Genomic DNA, 20,666 nt, shown 5'->3' with positions numbered 1-20,666 from the left:
ACCTGCTTAGGATTGAGGCCCGATACTTTCTGTTTTGTCCTCGTTTATTCCTGATGAAAGGCGGATAACTTTCATCTGCGCAGGGTTTATTGTCATCATGCACACTATGCTGGCGGAGTTACATCCTTCAAAACAGGAGAGCGTCGAATTCAAATCAATCTCCTATGTTATAGTTATACCGATGAATTTCAAATCCAAAAAATATTATGGTAAATAAATAGGAGATAGATTTAAATATTTCTTAATTATCTAAATAATAAAAATGCATTGGAAATCATAATTTTCAAATAAATGCACCCAAAAAGTTCCTGAAAGCCTCACAAAAATACATCACGGGATGATGTCAAGAAAATAACAATTGTGTTTAGATCACTTGCAATTATGTCATTTTCAGTGTTTCTTTTTTGCACATGGTAAGACTGTGTAAATGTCAAATACACCAAGTACAGAAGAGATGAATGCAAGATATCATCATAACTACATAAATATCATATCACACAAGTATTATTTTATAATCGCCAAATCTCATAAATGATCAATTGATGCATCAACGTTTATCAGACCTTATACTATGTCTCCCCTCTGAGTATGAAATGAACTGAACACAAGTCAAGGCGGTCAACTAAATTGAATGAATGAATGCATGGAGCAGCTATTAATACGAGGGATGTATGGGAGTTATTAATACTCATTTAACATACCTCAATACCCCTTCACCATTACACGTTATATTCCATTACAAATTTCCTTTTCTCTTTTATTTTGGAAAGATCGGCAGGCCACCCTCCTCTTTTCAAACTTCTGATCGTGTAAGTTCATCTCAAGCATGGCTTTTTCTTCAAAATATTTATTTGATGATCACCTTTCTTTTTTTGATATATTTTTGGCTTTTTTCTCGTCGATCATATAAATCATTATCAGAACAGTTACTAAATATTTTGTAATCACCTTTATATTGTTGTTCATTTCGAGAAACTATTCACGAACCAGGAATGAAAGCAAAAGAACCGTGTAAATTATGTATAAGAAAGAAGGTGATAGGTTAGTGGTGGAAAGAACGATCATATTAATTAAAAATCTTAAAATTTTATATATAAATAAATTATTTTCAAGATACATTAATCTCAACCTTACATGAAGATGAACAAATAAATGAAATGTTCTTAAAATTCCAATAGATAGAGTAGAAATTTATTTAAAAGTGCAAGATATTTCATCAGATACATCTTGAAAATGCAGGATTTGGAGAGAAATGATAGGCCATTTACTTCTGCTTCTTTTGTTGACACATACCATTGAAGCTCAGGATGGTATTGGGAAGTTGCCTCCTCCACCTCAAAGAAAATGGATGACTCTAAATGGTAGAATCACCAAGTTTAGCCTTAAAAGCTATCCATATTCCATACGTATTTTATCCCAAAAAAATTCAAAAAGTTACAGAAAAAAAACCCATAATTTTTTCTATTTCTTTCAGGTAATCAACCTGAGATAGCAGCCAATGGTGGATACTCAGGATTTTTCCCTCCCTCTAGTCTCGAGGCTTACAGCTTCGCAGGCGATTCTAGCATTCCTGGAACAATTTTGTACTGCAATCTGCATTTTACAAAGGACAATGATGGCTTTTGTGTTTCTGAAATCAATCTAATGAACACAACAAATATTCAAGATGTGGATCCTACAGGAGCAAAGGTGTACAACATAAATGGACAAGAAACCCATGGATGGTTCGGCTTGGATTACCCCGCCGAAGTCATTTTCCAGAAAGTGGGCCGTAAGTTCTTGAAATAATGCATCTTTTATCGTTTACATTTTATGTAGTAACTAGTAAATGGCAGTTTTTACACCAAGTAATCCAGATTCTGTTTCTATGAATGGGTCTGGGGCGTGTTCTCTGCATCTACCGATCGTTTACGGTGTATGCGGGTAAAGTAATGATCATAAGGACTTATTTGGGTTATAGTAGCTGTTTATATGACACGGGTATTTGGCATACCATACTTGATATGTATTACCTTTTTCTCCTGCAGTGCGCCAGAATATATTCACCAGAACAGAAGTATATGATGGTATACCGATCGTGAGTCCTTCCCAGTTGGCAGTCGACAGGAACGGGCAGCCACTGAAAACTCCCCCAAGAATGTGGCTAAACATTCAGGTCTCCCTGCATCTTTGACATATATCTTCGTTTCGCTTTAAGGTTCATAATATGTTTTGGCTTATCTTTTGATGTCATCTTCAGTACAATATCTTCTATCAGCAAAATAAAATCAGTCCGGAGAAGTTTCTGCTAGAGAGATCTAATGTATTACCAGAGTTCATCTCATCTCCTGAGATAGGTTTCTTGAAGAGCATTGGACCAAAGTTGGGGGAGGCCAAAACAAAGATCATTTTCCAGTTTCTTGCAGAAGATGTTCAGGAGCCAACGACTAAAGAGACGTATGGTTCACTTGTTAACAAGCTCTCTATGATCAAATCTTTTGCATCTGGGATTCTTGTACCAAAGGAATACATTTGGCCTATGAACAAGGCAAGAATCTTGCAGTCTTCAACAAACCTAGTACAAGATGCTCACAAGCTAAGCCTTACGGTTTATGCTTCGGGTTTTGCTAATGATAACTATTTGAGTTACAATTATAGCTACGATCCCACCAGAGAGTACCTTCAATTCATCGAAAATTCTCAGTTTTCGGTCGATGGGTTTTTGACAGATTTCCCTTCAACTGCTTCAGAAGCCATCGGTGAGACTTCTTGACCTTCCTGTCATATCCGTTCTTGCAAACATATTTCTTTTCATTTGCTCTTTCTTTAACATGAGAATTATCTTTCTGATTGCAGGATGCCTACCTCAATATAAGAATGCTTCAAGAGTCATTCCAAGTAAGGAAAAAGAAACCGAATTTCATCCTCATTGCGTAGAATTTTGTTACTATTATTTGATGATTGTTTGCCATTTTCTTGATAGCTTTAATCATATCCCACAATGGAGTAAGTGGTGATTTCCCGGGAGCTACTGATCTTGCATATCAGAAGGCAATAGAAGACGGTGCTGATATAATCGACTGCTCGGTTCAGTTATCCAAAGACGGAATCGCCTTTTGCTTAGATAGAGCAGACCTTATGAAGACTACTACAGCGGCAACACTTTACATGGACCGATCCACGAACGTACCAGAAATCCAATCAGCAGACGGAATCTTTTCTTTTGATCTCACATGGAGCGAAATTCAATCTTTAAGTCGTAAGCTTCTCAAATTATAGATAAACGTGGATAAATTTTCAGTCCAACCCTTTTCTGTTACTTGTTTGCGCTGAAACTAATCCTTTCTTGCAATCAAATTCAGCTCAAATCGAGAGTTCCTACGACAACGACCTCGTTAGAAACCCTGGAAACAAGAATAAGGGGAAGTTTGTGACCCTTCCTGAGTTCTTGGAACTGGCCAAGACGAAAGCAGTTACTGGAGTACTGATCTTCATTCAGGTGATTCTTCAGTGTCATATGCCCAATTGAACTGAATTTGATCCGAGAATCCTACTCATATACATTCTTTTTCCTCAGAATGCCGCATATCTTGCTTCGAACAAGAATCTTGACATAGTCGACACGGTATCCACAGCCCTTACCAAGGCCTCGTTCGATAAGCAATTGACTCAAAAAGTTCTGATTCAATCAGATGATAGCTCCGTTTTATTAAAATTCAAGAACTTCCCCAATTACCAAAGAGTACTTTACATCAATCCATCGATAAGTGGTGCACCGCATCAAGTAGCACAAGAAGTCAAGAAATATGCTGATGCAGTTTTAGTGCACAGAGATGCGATTGTTATGTCATCTGATTATTTTGCTCTCAACTTCACGAGCACCGTACCAGCAATGCACGCTGCTAATATCTCAGTATATGTCGGAGTCCTCAAGAACTGAGTTCCAGAACTTTATAATGGATTACCTATCCGATCCTTATGTCGAGATAACCACTATGTATTCCCAAAAGGTCGATGGATTCGTGACAGATTATCCAGCCACTGCAAATTCATTTGTTAGTACGTATCATTACATTTTCTTCAGTGAGCACGAGAATGTAACATAGATTTGGACTCAGTATTTCTTCTCTAATGCCTCAGGGTCGACTTGTACGAGCAACGGATCACCATATGTCATAAATCCGTTGGAACCAGGCCTGCTATATCAGCCAGATGAGGCAGAAAAAGTGGCTGAACCCCCTCTACTCAGCACGGGAGACATAGTCGATCCACCTCTACCAGCAGTGACCAAGAATTCGCCAGCTGATTCTGCATCGAACTCTACTGCTGCAAGGGAATCTCCAGCTTCAACACCAAAGTCTTCGAGCCCGTCAATAGTCATAAGTAAGGCGCGTTTCTTCTTTGCTGCAATGGTTGGAATTCTAACCATGTTCATTGTAGAGTAAGGGAAAAAATACCAATTTCAACTGGAACTTTAGATTTTGTACCGAGTCATAGACAAAACGATCCAGTGACTCGAACTGGAGATTCGGAATGGGGTGAATTACATTACATATGTCTGGCAACTGTTACACGCGATCCCTTGTGTTCTTGGACAATTCATTCTTGTACAATATTTGATATCACAGTGGATGTTAATATCCAGAATGTTGTGAACTCAAGAAACAATCAATTAAAATATTCACAAAATAACTAAAATGTTACGTTTCTAAACTTTTTTAAACAAACTCGTAAATAATAATAATAATAACATAAGAATTGAAAAGAACAAGGAAGTATAGGCTCAGATGGATATTGAAGAGGCAACATAGAACGCGTCCACGCCATGGCTGCAAGACACCGGTTGCGGGACGCCATCCGGGTAGGCCCGCCAAGATACGGGTCGGGTTATTCTCGAAGCCAGATTCATCAGCTCAGAAAGAAATAAATGAAGAGAAAAGAGAATCATCGTCATAGCCCACATGATAAGTAGTATAGAAAAGAGCTCATCTGGTGCTGAGAGGTTTTGAGGCTCAGATCGTAATGGAGGCGAGAGAAGCCGACGACGCCATGGCTGCAAAGAAATCACCGGTTGCGCAAGTTCGAAACGCGCGCCGTCCGGGCTGCCGCGCCAAGATACGAGTCGGTTGATATCTCATCGCCCCAGAGGCATCAACAACAAGAATCATCACAGCTTCCACTAATCAGTACAGAAACAGGCGAACAAGTTAAGTAACCACATGAATGCGGAGATGCGCAGCAGCAGCAGTATCCCAGCAATTGATCTATCTATCTATCTATCCATTCACCAATCTCTCTGTCTTTGAAAAGAACTCAAAGTCGATTTACAAAGGGTGGTTTGATTTTTGAGCATATCGAAATCAATGGGCCAGAGCCCAGAGGAGAGAAGGAACTCCAGACTGTAGTCTCCGCTCTACCCTCATTCCTCTCCCCTCCTCCACCATAAATGTATGTACTTCGAAATATATTTGTTGCTTGTTTGTTTTTTTTAGGCAATATGTTGTTTTAAGAATTATAGTTTTAAATAAAACTAAATCGCACTATGAATAATTCATAAATATTATTTTTAAAGAATTTTTTTTTAAAAAAAAAAATTCAGATGAACAATTGCTGTTTCTTTATGTTTTCTCGAAAAATCATTTTCAAACGCTTGCAAATTAAATATTTCATCCATCTCAAATATATAAGTAATTTTTTTGAATAAATTAAATAAAAATAAAATGAGAAATTTTTTTAATAAAATTTGTTTTTCAAATGATATTATATAAAAAAGATAAATCTATATATATATATATATATATATATATATAGATTAAGGAAATATGCATTTGTATTGTTCTTATTTTTAATTCAACAATACGTTAATATCAGAATATATAATTTTAATTGTATATGGTATATTTATTTGAAAAATCTAAACATATAATTTATAAACTTTTGGGATACAAAATGTATGAATGGTTTTTTTAAAAAGGTAAAATCGTCTATTACAAGTCTAACCAACCATGACGGAAGTTCATCGTTCAACCAAACAAAGGATGAAGGGAAAGAAAAAAGCAAAGCGAGCAATATTGTGAGCAACTTTATTCGCCAAGCTACGAACATGAATAAGCTTGGTGATCACATGTTTCGTCATATGCTTCTTAATGTCTGCTGCATAAAATCCAGTATATTCAAGATCTTCCTGATCGGTAATGACCGTCTGAACTGCCAACAAGGAATCCGTTGTTACTTGAACATCAGTAAAGCCTTTATCGTAAAGAAGAATAATTCTTTTCCAGATTGCCAGAAGTTCGTCATGTACTACTGCGAGGGGTTGATTGATTTGTTTACCAAAAGCCAGCAACAATCGGCCTTGGTTGTCTCGAACTGTACCATCGATGCTATATTGATGTATTTGCTCATTCACAGCCGCATCCACATTAAGTTTTAATGTGCATGGGGTTGGCGGCTTCCATACCTTTTCTGGTTGTCCTCTCGATGAAGATAAAGCAATTGTCGCCTTGGCGTGGGCTTATCAAAAATCAGGTGGTATCGCTGCACTTCAATAAACATTTTCTGCTATCGGATTCTTCTTGTCACTATGAAGAAAATTCAGCTTTTCTCTCCAAAATACCCACGTGTTGATTGCAAGAACCTCAAATTCCGTCTTAGATAATTGTTCTTTCAACCACCAACAAAGCTCCAACATGCAAAGCTGTGAGGCACCTCGTAAAACTAGAGCAAAAGATGAGTTCTTCCACATATGTTTAACTGCGGCACAAAAGAATAGAGCATGACAAGTTGAGTCCATATGGAAATTACACATACTACAAGCTTCATTGACCAGAACATGATGACGGAACATGTTTTGGTTAGCCGGAAGACCGTCATGGGAAATACTCCACCAAAAATGGCGGATTTTCGGTGGAACAGAAAGACTCCAGATAAAAGACCACCATTATTCATTAGGGTGCGCCAATTGATGGTTCGGAGTTGAAAATAGTCCACGCTGAAGGCAACATCCATCTTTTAATACATATTGGCCTTTGGCGTCATATCTCCAGAATAAGGAATCACCTGCTGGAAGTGTGATCTTGAGGATTTCACCAGCTACATATGGATTAAAGCGCATATACCTTTAGGTTGTCATAGAGAATCCCTGTTTTGTCAATGTATTTTCCTCTTTTCATTATCGATTCCCTAGCAGAAATTCTCACATTCTCGTTCAATAGCTTCACAGACCAGTGTATGTATTCTAAAGCAAGACATGGCAAATGTAAGAATCGCGTGAAGGATCAATTTGATCAGAACCTCCTTTCCCCCTGCAGATAACCACTTGTTACCTCACCCTTGAATATGTTGCACCACTCTGTCCACCATGTATTTAAATTGAAGTCTCTTGCTTCTCAATGATATTGTGGGTAGACCCAAATATAGTTCATGTTTCTGCAATACAGAAATAGTCAAAATATTATTAATCGTATCCATAAGTAAGATATGGGTGTTGGGACTGAAAGATAGAACTGACTTGTCATAGTTGATGATTTGTCCCGAAGCCTTTTCATATAAAGACGACATTCTTTCACCCGTGCTTCTTCTTCCATTTTCGCTCTAAAGAAAACCAAACTGTCATCTGCAAATAACAAATGTGACACTGATGGGCTAGTAGGTGCAACCTTTACTCCTCTTAAAAGGCCTTTGGATTCAAACGCGTTAAAGAGAGAATAGAGACCATGAGCACACAATACAAACAGATAAGGTGAGAGCATGTCACTCTAGCGCAACCCGCAGCTCGGTTTAATCGGGCCAGCCACTTCCTGGTTTACTCTGAAATAATACGAGACAGATTTAACACACTTCATCACCTTCTCAATCCAACTGTATTAGAAGCCCAATCTTATCATCATGAGCCGCAGAAAATCTCATTCCACTCGGTCATATGCTTTACTCATATATAATTTAAGGGCAGCATAGCCACTTTGACCAGTTTTTCTACTCCTCAGCCAATGCAGTATCTCGAAGCCCACAATAATATTGTCTGTGATTAGACTTCTTGGGATAAAAGCACTCTGGGAACCCTCAATAATTTTCGAGAGAACTGGCCTGAATCGATTCGTAAGGGATCTATAAACAATTTTGTAGCAATGTATAAATGGTTTTTAAATTGCAATAAATAATAATTATCATTAAAAGTCTAAACAAAACCAATTCAAAGTTTGAATTTTCTCCGAAAACGTTTCAGATATTTTATTAGTAAACAAATATCGTGGATTCAGGGAAACTAACTCCAAAAAAAATAATTTCAACAAAGACCAAACGATCAATTTAATTATCGCTTACTAACCAAACAAACATATGATTTCATCCCGCACAGTATGGCCCAACCCCTTGGAATCCACTTCAAAAGTACCGTGTGTTCTCCCTCTGTCGAATGAATTATCAAACATGTGATGTTAACTCTTGTTAAGATACGAGGACACACATGGCTCTAATGATATTGACATCTTACCCTATAAATTCAGCCAAGAGTTTGACTTTTCTATGAAATTGATTACTCAAATGTTGATTCACACAATTAACTATATTTTTTAAAGCGTCTTTGTCTAAAGTATTAATGAATTCATCTTATGCCTCCATGACCCGGTCTTCTGCGTTTCTGTTGACTAAATCAGTCAGAGAAACTTCCCACGCAACTCCGGCTTACTTTTACAAACTACGGTTTCTCCAATCATGTTGGCCATTTCAACCACAGGCATATATAAAAATACCTCACGAAAAATAAAACTAAACCATAGCACAAAGTTTGCCCAAATCTCTAAACTAGCTGGTCCCAACTCTCTCATGGATTCTTATGGAGTTCTCAGCTTCTTGATAATCCTGAAGGAAGCAATCCAGCTTCTTCCCAAAAATGGGAAACTCATGGCAGAAGTGGCCTTATTGTCTGTTCTTCTGTCACTGATAGCCTATGCCGCATTTGGCTTCTCCATTCTAGGATTGGCAGAGTACATGGCATCTGCTGCCAAATCCTTAGTGCCCGATCCGAGCTCTTTTGACCCTTCCGACCCTAGCTCGTTTACAAGTGACCCCTCCAAATTACAAGATCAGCTTGATCACATGAAACAAATCCTACTGGTTCTCTATGCAGTCGAAATCGCCTTCATTTTCATTTTCTTAATCATCTCTTTTGCCACAACCATGGCAACTATCCTAGTAGCTGCCGCGTCACGCGTCGGGAACTCGTTATCGATGAAAGATTTGCTTTCGAGGATCGGCAGAACATGGACAAAGCCGTTTCTTACAAGCATTTACGTAACAATGCATGCGTTCGGCTTTTTCGCAATCATCGGGCTTTTTGTAGCTCCTGTGGTCATGTATCCGAACGTGGTCACGATTTTGATCGCGGTTTCTTTCGCGATAGTCGCTTTATTTTTCTACCTTTACTTACTGGTTATTTGGGCTCTAGCCATAGTTGTTTCAGTCGTGGAAGATGGCTGTTACGGGATGGTGGCCATGGGAAAAGCTTCGGAACTTGTCAAGGGGCAAAGATTAAAGGGTTACATGCTGACTCTTTCCTTTTTTCTTCTTTCTTTGATTATGTTAGTGATCTGTCAGGTAATATATCGGGTTAAAGGGCCTTCAAGTGCAGACTGTGCAGTAATTTATGGGTTATTTATTGTGGGATTTTCATATTTGCTGAAGATTTTGCAAGTTGTGGCATATACTCTGTTTTATTTTCATTGCAAGAAGCTACACGGGGAAGAGCCAGAGATAAATATTGGAGTCTTCAAGTATGAGCTGCTGCCCAGAACTGCTAAGTAATGTTTTTGATTTTGTATTCTACCCGGATCATGTTGGAAAATATTGTGGTTATTGTCTTTTTTCCTGAAACGTGTTTCCACTGTCCAATAAGTTGATTCGAAAAATTATCCTTACATGTTATTGTATATGTAGCATGACTTTTTCGATATATATTTAATATGGCATTAAAAAAAACTGAAATAGAAGTTTAACAAAAAATTCAAAAATTATGGTAAAAACTTCTGATCATTATTTTAATTTGCTTCAGAATTTTTGTATTTGTAAAATCGACGAAATAGCATTTGAAAATGTTATGTCTACTGAGGACAACTCTTTTGAACAGATTCAATAAATCTTTTAATTAAATCAAACAACTATCGCGATATTAATTACAGGTTTTAATTAATCGAAAGCTATTTAATTAATTAAATTCAAATAAATGGTCGGTATTAGATTATAGTTGTTTGATCAAAGACCAAACGGATAAAATATTTTTACCAAGTCCAACTTGATCAAACAGATAAAATATTTTGGCAAAATTTATGTGAGACGATCACACAGGTCGTATTTTGAGAGACGGATGTCTTATTTAGGCCATCAATAAAAAAACATTACTTTTTATTGTGAATATCGGTAGGATTGATCAGTCTCACAGATAAGATTCATGATAACGTCTCTCAACAGACCTAATCAAATATTTTTACCGAGTCCAACAACATAGAATAATATCAATCTTTTTAATAAATAATGCATTTTCATCCGATACGGCATATAACAAAATACTAAATCAATTTTTGTTTGAATTGCACGTATTTATTTATTAAAAAGAAAAAAACATCGAGGCTCGCATCTGGCGGGAAGGCGAGAGAATCGAGACCACGCCGTGGATGCAAGCCATCCGGGTTGCCCCGCCTAGATACGGGTCCCGATCGTTCTTCCTCCCCGGTTTCATTAGCTCAGAGGAATCGAAAAATATATCATCACAAGCTCCTTTCTTCTTCTTCTTTTTAACATTTTCTCGAGCGTAATTTCACAGTACCTTTTCCATTCCAAATAATGATGATGATGATGATGATGGTGGTGGTGGTGATAATCTAGGAAAAGGGGATGAGAAGTAGCTGGAATCACAGAGATGGATGAAATACAGTTTTGTGAAGTTCGATTTTCTTTTTTTATATATAAAATGAAACGAATCGTCAAATACGATCGTTTAAAAAATAAAATAAATTTTAAAAATGACTGGTCCATCCTTTTAAAAATAGTAATAACAATAATAATAACTTTTAAAATCATTAAAAATTGGGGAAAATTTTTGGATATGTTTTAAAAAATTATGAAAAATCATCAACAAGTTATTTTGAAAATCCAACCATATTCCTATAAATTGACATCATTTTCAAAAAATTGCAATTTCTTATATTTCACTTACTCGTCAAATTCTTCTTAATTTAATTCTCAACACTCCATCAACCTAATGTTGAATTTTAAGTTCTCCAAAACACAATTTCTCCCAAAATCTTAACGAAATTTTTTTTCCTAGACCATAAAAGAGAGAATAAAATGTTTGCTGATGATGGGGTGAAGTCGTCTCATCTCAAGGAAATATTGGACGAAAACTAAATATGAATGACTAGAAAAGCAATGTGCAACGTTTCCACCAATCTGGTACTTGGCAATAATCGAAGCAACGCTAATTTTTTAGATTAGTTTGGAACGAATACAACCATTAACTGCCAAATGGATGGAAGTACATACTTGGTACAGTTTGCGAAAACATTTAACAGATGCTGCGAAATGAGTGTTTGCTTTCTAAAATAAAATAAATGAACTAAAAACATTCATTCAGAATGCATCTCATTTGAGATAAACATATATGTTCTAAAATATTTATTTTAATTGAAAATAAGCTAATTACTAATTACATGTATATTTTAAGTATGCCGAACTTCAGGCAATATTCGAGCAATATTATGGAAGTTTGTGTGTTGAAATAGTAATCTAAATGAAAGATATAATCATTCAAAAATTTCAAACGCGTTTCAATGAATGCTACCAAAAAACCGAAGAACATAGATAATAAATCATCTCCATATATTTTCTCGATGCACTTACTATCAACGAAGGAAAAGAGGTACATGAATTAAATAAAATCACTAGATAAATGAGAAGGAAAGCCTTCAAAAAGGTCGGGAGAGGAGAATGACCAAAAGCTCCAAAAGTTGTGGATTTACTCGAAGAAATGAAAGAAAGTGACACAACTGTATGAAAAACGAGGATGTAAATATTGCTCTAGTCGAAAAACATTTTGCAAACGTTGAGCAAAATATGAAAATGAAGTGGGAAATGAGTTTGCGATAGCAAACAAATAAGATTGAGCAAGAAAATCTGATAATAAGAAAATATACGAATAATCCAAATCAAACTAACGTTCAATGTGAATATTAGTAAACGATTATGTTAGTAATTTAATCAGTTGATTTGTAATTTTTAATTGAAAGTAATTTTTTTAATTATATTTTAAACTTTAATTATATGTAATTGCATTTTTGAATTATATTTAAATTATTAATTTTTAAATATCAAATTATTAAATTGGATTACAAATATTATTTTAAATTATCTCTATAAGATTATCGCACCACTTAAAAAATACATATGAAGTTACAGTGACGGCATCAATCAATATGACCAACTCCTCTTGTCGAGTAGAGTCGCCCCTCGTGTCATCTCCAACCCACAAATCTATTTTGATGCAGTTTCTGCATCATAATAGTGCAGTTTCTGTACCAAATATAATATACATCTCCAACCCATTTACTTCAAATCTTACACTAAAAAATATATTCCTAGAATATTCCATTTGTTTACTATTTATTTATAAATTTAACAATATAATTATAATTAATGTTAATATTAGTATTATAATTATAATTTTATGTTTGTTAATATTTACGAAAGTTAAAAATGTCAAAAATAAAAAAAACTAGAAATATTTTTATAAATTTTCTAATAAAATTATCATTAAGTTTTTTGTGTTTTAATTTTTATTATGAAACATTTGTATGCTAGATGTTTAATTATAAAATTATTTAAAAAAATATTTATAAATTTATATAATTAAATATTTTAATTTTTATTATTAAATATTTAATTATTAAAATAATAAAAAATATTATTTAAATATATCTAATTATTAAATTAATATAATAATAATATCATATTGTTAGATAAATAATATTTATAATTCTTAAATATTTATAATTAAAAAAATTTAAAAAAAAAAAAAAAAACTTTCCTGTGCCAATTTGGCGCAGGGTTCCCTCTGCGCTAAATATGGCACGGAGAGAATGGGAGGTGCGCCGGGGTTGGAGATGTCCTCACTAGATTTGTCAAATTGGGTTAAGTCTGTCAGATCGGCCCGTCTCGCTATAAAAATTGAACTAATTGGGTTGATAAAATAACAGTCCGTTTGGAGGCAGGTCAAATGGGTTGAGCCCGTTTGGGTTGCGGGCCAAGACGGGTCAAGCCCAAACGGGGCGGGATTAAGATAAACTTTTATATTTTTAAGTTTTAAGTTTTATATAAAAATTGGAATAAGTTTCATGCGTCTCCATGTCTTAGAACAAATATATTGATAATTTACTCTCAGAACAAATTTATTGATAATTTACTCCTACAACAAATATACATAAAAAAATAGAAATTTACAGATATATATAAGAAAACAAAAGGGAAAAAATTTTGTAAATTTTATTCATGAATCTTAAAATAATTTTTAAGCATAACAGTTGTTTGTGAACCCAAGAGTGGTTTCCTTTGAAGTCCGACGAGTTATAGTGAAATTTTGTGAACACGACGGATGTTTGATAATTATGTGTATTGTTGAAGACATAATATTTTTTAAAATTTACAACCGTTTCTTTCTCGACTTTATGTTTTCTTTCATGTCTCAATCTTCATTTTTGGTTTAAACACTTTAATTTTTATGGATTATGTTGTATGCTTTCTTAATTTTTTATTTCAATATTTTTAATTATTTTATGAAACTATTTGACTGAAATATGTTTAGATTTTTTTCTTGAAAAAATAAACGGGTCGACCAGCCTAACTCGCGGCCCAAGATGAGTTGGGCTGGGTTGATCATTTAGAGACGCGTCAAAATTACGGGCTGACCCGCCCCGCCTCGTCTAAAGACGCGTTGCAGCGGGTGGCGGGATGGCCCGTCCTGTGCCCCCACCCGTTATTTATTATTGTCAGTAGTTCTCGTCCCCACACACATATATATCAATTGAAATTATTTATATTCTATTTATATCCTTCACAAAAATATTTTTTTATATTAAATGTGTATTATTTTGCTTGTTACTGAATTAATCAACATTTAAAATAAAACATTTTTAAAAAAATAGAAAAAAGCAGTGTCAGGGCATTTTCATGAAAAATAAAAGAGAACGAGGATCGATAATATTGGATCCTAACGGCCTATTTTGAAACCAATTATTAATAAAAAAAATCTTATTTATAATGATTTAATTTTAAAATAAATAAGAGAAATAAGAAATACTGATTAGGCTGCAAGAATCCTGATAGCTGGCGAAGAAATCAAGAGCTGAGAAATTGAATGACCATATAAACCAGCTCCGAAACCTCGACAGAAGCCGTGGTATCCAAAACCAGCTTACCCACCTCGCCCACATCATAGTCCCAGCAACCACCGTAGCCCTCCAACAATCTCTCCATTTCCCCCCACGTCGCCGGCTTATGCCACATTTCTGCTTCTGCAACTCTCCCTCTCGCCTCTAGCCGTCGCCGCCACTCATCCTCATCCCCTGCCCTGCACTCTACCACAATCAGCCGAGCTCCGTTCTGGCACGCCAGATCCAACAGCCGATCCAGGTGGGCACGCCTGGATAGAGGAGAATCGACGACGACGCTGAACCCCAAACCAATCTGAGTGGAGGTCACTCGCCACATGGCTTCGTATGACATGTCGTTGAGGAGTGAATTGGCTGTGGAGGGTGAAGATAACATCAGGGCTTGCTGGATTCTTTGTGTGCTGTCGCGGAAATGGTCTTTGTCTATCAGTGGGCATCTGAGAGTTTTAGCAACGGCGCGCGCCAGTGTGCTCTCTCCCGTTCCGGGATGGCCTTTCATTGCTATGATGATCGGCGTTTCTTCGTTCTCCCGCCATCGTTTCTTCTCCATCGATTACTATCAGTAGGCTGAAAACAAGTAATTTTTACCTACCTGGATAAGAAATCATAAATGAAAACATAACATTCGATCATTTGGGAATTGTATTCTTTTGTTTGTAAGCATATCCATTCAAAGGACACGTTGCTTTGGGATAATGCTATGTTTCATCTCCAACTCAAAATTTTATTTTAAAATAATTTATTTTAAAATAATATAATTTTTGTCCTAGTTATAATAATGGTTTTCAACCAATTTACTTCGTATCTTGCTCTTTGAAATATTTTTTTATTAGTTATCAAATGGGTATTTTTTAAATTTAATGATATAATATAATTATATTTTATATTTGATATAATTAATATTATCTATTATTATATTAAGTGTGAGCTTTTTAGAATAACTATTTTTGAGACACCAAAATATTTAATTCCATAATTACTCTTCTTACCATATTAAAAATTTTTTCAATTCACTCCATATTTTAAACAGAAAAAAATCAAAATAAAATTTTCCTTTTAAATCGAACAATTTTTCTAAATCGAAAATACTTTCGTGTGAATTATTTAGTATTATTTGATTAAATTAAAAATAATAATAGCACATGCGTTGATAATTGCTGCCACCCGTGAAAAGCTCGACCCACAGAGTGGGTGAAAAAATCGACTCACTACTTAATCTACATTTTATTTTAATAAGTTTTTTTTATTTTTATTTTCATTTTCAAAAGTAAAAAAAATTTAATATTTTTAAATAAAAAAGAAAAGCATGAGATGTGCCACCCGACGGCTTTTGTCGGCAAGAGATATTTTGTCCTATTTTGTATGTGTGAATGGAATACAATGGACATCGTGATTCGTGATCTGTCTTTTTTTCAATGCATTTATGGTCTGGTTATATTCAAAGGCCCACTCCTTCAACATGCATTAATAATTTCTTCTTCTATTCAAAATCAGCTATCGTCGTTCATTCCTTATTTTGACAGAATTTACCTTATGCATAGAAGAGAGCCATACGAGAAAGCTTATCACCGCTTCAAACAACGTAAAAACATCAATTCATTCATGTCGATTTCCTTGTCTTCTGTTACAACACACGTTTTTTTTGCATACACAAATAAAACCAAGAGCGATTCACAGGAAAACTCACTCGGACTGTAAAAAAGTGAGTAGAGGTCGCAATCAAAGGCAAAATACTTGAAACAAAATCAATTGACAGGATAAGTTGTGGGCAGCAAAGTATACTTGATAACTCCAATGTCTATCTCCGCCTCTTCCCCATGTTGCTTCTTGCAATGGAAATACAATACAGTATATGCCACCATTTGATAAATACTCACCAAGGTAGCTAATATTTCCAAAAGCAACACATAAACTATTGAACTTGAGGGAATTGTGTTACCAGGAATCTTTAGATAAACCAGAGCAATTACCAGATTAATTAGAAAGAAGAAAAGAGACAGCATGTAACCATTTAATCTTTGCCCCTTGGCAAGTTCCGAAGCTTTTCCCATTGCCACCATCCCGTAACAACCTTCTTCGACGACTGAAACAACTATGGCTAACGCCCAAAGAGCCACCAAGTAAAGGTAGAAAAGAAAAACGACTATCGCGAGAAAAATCGAAATTAAAGCGGTGACGATGTTTGGATACAGGAACACAGGAACGGCAAAAATCACAAGAATTGGTAAAAAGCCCAGCGAATGAATTGAAACGTAAACGCTTGTAAGAAACGGCTTTGTCCATGTTCTGGCGACTCTCGAAAAGAAGTCTTTTATCGATAACGTGTTCCCGGTGGTTGACACGGCAGCTATCAGAATTGTTGCTATGGTTGTGAAAAAGAAGATGATGAGTAAAATGAGCGAGAAGGCGATTTCAACAGCAAAAGTAATTGCTAGGATTTGTCTCATATGATCATACTCATCTTGTAATCGGGAGGGTGTACTTAAGCTAGATGTAAACCAGCTCGGATCGGAAGCATTAAAAGAGCTCGGACGGGTCAAGAACGATTTTGCGAGAGATACCGTGTCCTGTGCCAGGCCAAGAATGGAGAAGTCAAACGCGACATAGGTGATCACCGACAGAAGAAAGGAGAGTAGGGCTACTAATCCCAGGAGTTTCCCATTTTTGGGAATAAATTGGAACGCTTCTTTCAGAATTACCAAGAAACTGAAAACTCCACGAACATCCATGGCAACTAGCCACGAGTTAAGAGATCGGGACAAACTTTTATGGACGATTTAAGAAGAAGTAGAGGGTATTTATACTTGAAGAATAGTTTGAAACAGGCTACTTTGGAAAGTGTGAGGAAAGATTAAAGAAAGTCCCTCCACTGGCAAGCTTGCTATTGGCCATTTCGTGGGAAGTTCCTCCAAATATGAAGAGACCATAATTGGCGTGACATAAGCGGCAAACTTATTAAGTCAATGTCTTTTGTACACATGGATCGGGTATCGATCATACGATTCGTACCATTGTTGAAAGGACAAATTAGTGGGTGCGGTTGGAAAATGGCCACCCAACTGATAAAGTTGGAGACAAAATTTCATAAAATAATATATCAAATTAAACGGGATATTTTTTTAGCAATTTCATGGAGCAAATACAAAATTGAATTATATAATGCCAGTAATTTTGTTTCCTAAAAATATTTTTTGAAAAACAATGTTTTATTTATGAAGATCTGGTTGCGTAATGGAATAAACATTTAATTTCCCGAGTAAAAAGTTATGTTAATAATATCAAATTATAAAAATATAGAATAACACAATCAAGTAAATATATAAACATTTATCAAAATCTAATCTAAGCAAACAAACATTTTCCAAAAAGTGTCGTCATTTACACTTATATTTTGTTATTTTAACTCCTCCAATTGTGAATAAATTTAAATTTTACACACAATACAAAATAGATGTAAATCTTCCCAAAGATTCCTAAAAATTCATGGGTCGAAGCAATGCTGGATTTTATCGGAAACGGGCGAAAGAACAACACGGATCTAAAAACAAAGAAGCAGATCGTTTTGGGCAGCAAATTCTAGATATATTCTTCTCCAATTTCCTCATAAGCAATATCATGTACAGATAAACCCTGGTCCATATCCAAATTAGAAACAGTTCTTGTATTGGGATTCTTTTAGCGACCAAAGAGATTGATGAAATAGGATACAATTCCAATCCGAAATCAGATCGGAATTCTGGAACCAAAAATTTTGTAATCGACCATGTTTATAGACCCTGAATGACAATCCACTTCCCTATCAGAAGTCAACCCCAAGAAAATCGAAAAGCAAACAAAGCAAAAACCAATCTTTCGACTCCGAAATCGAATCGCAAAGTGTAAAGAAGAACACATCACCGATTAATACATCTACGACCAAATAGTAATGGCAGCTTGCAAGAAACGAATCGTGCGCCATAGCAGCAGCTCAGTACTAAGCAGGCTGGTAGTAATAATCTCCACGGAATCTATCGCTTTCGACGAAGATGATGGCATAGAGAGCGTAAATTATCCCAGGAACATACCCCAAAATAGTTAAAATCAAGCAAATCAAGAACTCCGCCTGAAAAATACAATAATCCGTCCACTCTCGAGTAAGAAAAATTTCACAGATTATCAATACTCTGAGAAGATTGTACTGCGAATAACTACTTACGGTGCAGCAGCCATGGCGGAGGCAAACGCCGAGTGGGGGGAGGAAGATCGCGAGGATGATTTCACAGAGTATTTCGCATCTTGTCGCCATAGTTTTTTGGCCCAAATATTCTCAATTGAGATCTGGCAGTACTACTACTACTTCTTCTTGCTCAAAAAATGTCAATTATTGTAATATTGTTTTTTTTTTTTTTTTTTTTGACAAACACAAAAACCAACTGTCAATCAATATTTCTGATTTCTAACATTTGATTTTATAAAATTATGAATTGCCCCAGAAGTTTTGGTATGCTCGAGTCAATTAATACAAAATTCAAACCTTAAATAACATGTTAAACTTCCACAATTACCCTAACTTTTAATATAATAAACTATAAATATCATACATTTATACTATATATGTTCCAAAATTGCCATTGTATTCAATAGATAAATAAATTTCATACATACCATTATACTATTTGTTTATAGGGGTCGGCATTAGAATTTTTGTTTCGGTTACCCAAACCCGATCGGGTGCCATTTTTTGAGTAAATCAGGTATTTGGTCGGGTTTGGGTAGAAAAAATTTACCCGATCGGGTACAAAAAAACATGAATTTTTGGCATTTTGAAGATCTAATTGCAACACTTAAACGTGAAAGTTGAAATGAATCTTTTAATTGCTTGAGTTTAGGATACTTCATTGTTATTATCTCCATTATATTTGATATTGTCCATTTATGCAGATTTCAATTGGTATGACAAATGTTATTTTTTTACAATTTAAATAATTTAAATTGTGATACTAAATTTCACATGTTATATATTGAAGATTTGAAAATATTCAATTATATTTTGGAAAAGAAACATAAATTGATCAGACAACCGTTTAACAAATAACAGTGAATAGAAATAATTATTTTGATAAACATATTCTTTCTTAATAGATTTATTTTATAGTCAAGAAATTAAAAAATGTCAGAATCCATACCGAACCCGACACTATCGAGTATCCAACTAGTCGTGTAATCACCAGAGTCGAGTGGGGTTCGGGTAATGAAATTACTACCAAAAACCTGAGCCATGATCACCAGACTCGACTCTTGTAAACGGGAGAAGTTTCCACTTTACTTAATTCTTGTGGCATGAATCGATTATGATTTCAATATGAGACTCGTGCATGAACTTGTATAGTGTGTCAGATGATAACAATTAACGAGATTGATTATAAACTATTTTCTTTCATTAATGAGATTATGAGAATTGGGAAATACAAATCATACTATTGTTAAATACATGGAGTTTTATTTAATTATTTATTAATAATATTACTTTAATAATAAATTATTGTTATTATTACAATGAACATATGGAATCCCATACTAAGATTGATCTATACTTCCCCATCACCTTCTCCTCCTTCCCCTCCTCTTCCAATACGACCGCCCTCTTCGCCCCCTTCTCCACCACCTCTGCCCCCTTCACCCCCATGACTTCCTCCTTCTCTCCCACTACCACCATCGCTTCCTCTGCCCCCAAAATGAGTTCCTCCACCGCCACCATGACTCGTTCCACTTCCTTCACCACATGGCTTCAAACAATAGCAGCTACGTACCCAGCCAACAACGGCCATGTTGAAAACCCTCGTGTAGGCAAATCGTTCAGCAATTGCGGCTCCTGACCAAGCACCTTCCCCTGAACCAACGGCTTCTGGATTTGCACATTCTTACATGAGCAGCCACAATATCTTCTGGAGCAAGTTATGACCATGGAATTAATAAATAACACACACACACACACACACATTTACACACACACACACACACACACACGTATTTATATAAATCAGGCAAAGCTTTATGTTAAAAATCTCAAAATGTCCGCAAATGATATGGGTCATCCATTACATTTTGTGGGTGCATTGTGCCGTAACTCATGGAGATGAAGACTTACGAGACAGGAAAAGGAGAAGCAACACAACTCTAAACAACCTCTTGTCTTAAAACGTATATGATTATGTTTTCGAGAATATGGTACTAAGCTTTTATAAGAGAACAAAGTTTTGAGTAGATATCAAA

At 35.5% G+C, this 20,666-nt stretch overlaps 3 protein-coding genes and 1 long non-coding RNA gene across 4 annotated transcripts; 1 reads left to right on the top strand and 3 right to left on the bottom strand.

Annotated features, from left to right (window-relative positions):
* Positions 1-1,085: 1,085 nt before the first annotated feature.
* On the top strand, positions 1,086-4,460 carry LOC142545552 (glycerophosphodiester phosphodiesterase GDPDL6-like). The gene is given in 10 exon segments (XM_075652800.1): positions 1,086-1,361; positions 1,475-1,771; positions 2,028-2,155; positions 2,240-2,738; positions 2,836-2,877; positions 2,963-3,238; positions 3,342-3,478; positions 3,557-3,916; positions 3,918-4,038; positions 4,120-4,460. Coding segments are annotated over 10 exon segments (2,274 nt in total). The 5' UTR covers positions 1,086-1,252; the 3' UTR covers positions 4,425-4,460.
* Positions 1,262-2,242, bottom strand: LOC142545553 (uncharacterized). Its single transcript, XR_012820303.1, has 3 exons — positions 2,013-2,242; positions 1,484-1,593; positions 1,262-1,389 (listed from the first exon to the last, which is right to left on the bottom strand). It is a non-coding gene; the product is annotated as an uncharacterized LOC142545553 (long non-coding RNA).
* A 9,901-nt stretch (positions 4,461-14,361) lies between the features above and the next one.
* Positions 14,362-14,964, bottom strand: LOC142546513 (uncharacterized). Its single transcript, XM_075654268.1, has one exon. The coding sequence runs from the start codon at positions 14,962-14,964 to the stop codon at positions 14,362-14,364; it is 603 nt and encodes a 200-aa protein (XP_075510383.1).
* A 1,195-nt stretch (positions 14,965-16,159) lies between these two features.
* LOC142546431 (uncharacterized) lies at positions 16,160-17,143 on the bottom strand. The gene has a single exon (XM_075654135.1). It carries the CDS (start codon positions 17,141-17,143, stop codon positions 16,160-16,162), a length of 984 nt encoding a protein of 327 aa, XP_075510250.1.
* Positions 17,144-20,666: the final 3,523 nt, after the last annotated feature.

This window comes from Primulina tabacum, chromosome 5 (assembly GCF_025594145.1).
Source record: "Primulina tabacum isolate GXHZ01 chromosome 5, ASM2559414v2, whole genome shotgun sequence".
Taxonomy (NCBI): Eukaryota; Viridiplantae; Streptophyta; class Magnoliopsida; order Lamiales; family Gesneriaceae; genus Primulina; species Primulina tabacum.
The sequence above is the reverse complement of the archived record's forward strand: the minus strand, read 5'-3'. Positions and strand labels throughout refer to the sequence as shown.

Coding starts and splice junctions, on each gene's coding strand:
- LOC142546513 (XM_075654268.1), bottom strand. CDS start 14,964: ATGGAGAAGAAACGATGGCGGGAGAACGAAGAAACGCCGATCATCATA.
- LOC142546431 (XM_075654135.1), bottom strand. CDS start 17,143: ATGGATGTTCGTGGAGTTTTCAGTTTCTTGGTAATTCTGAAAGAAGCG.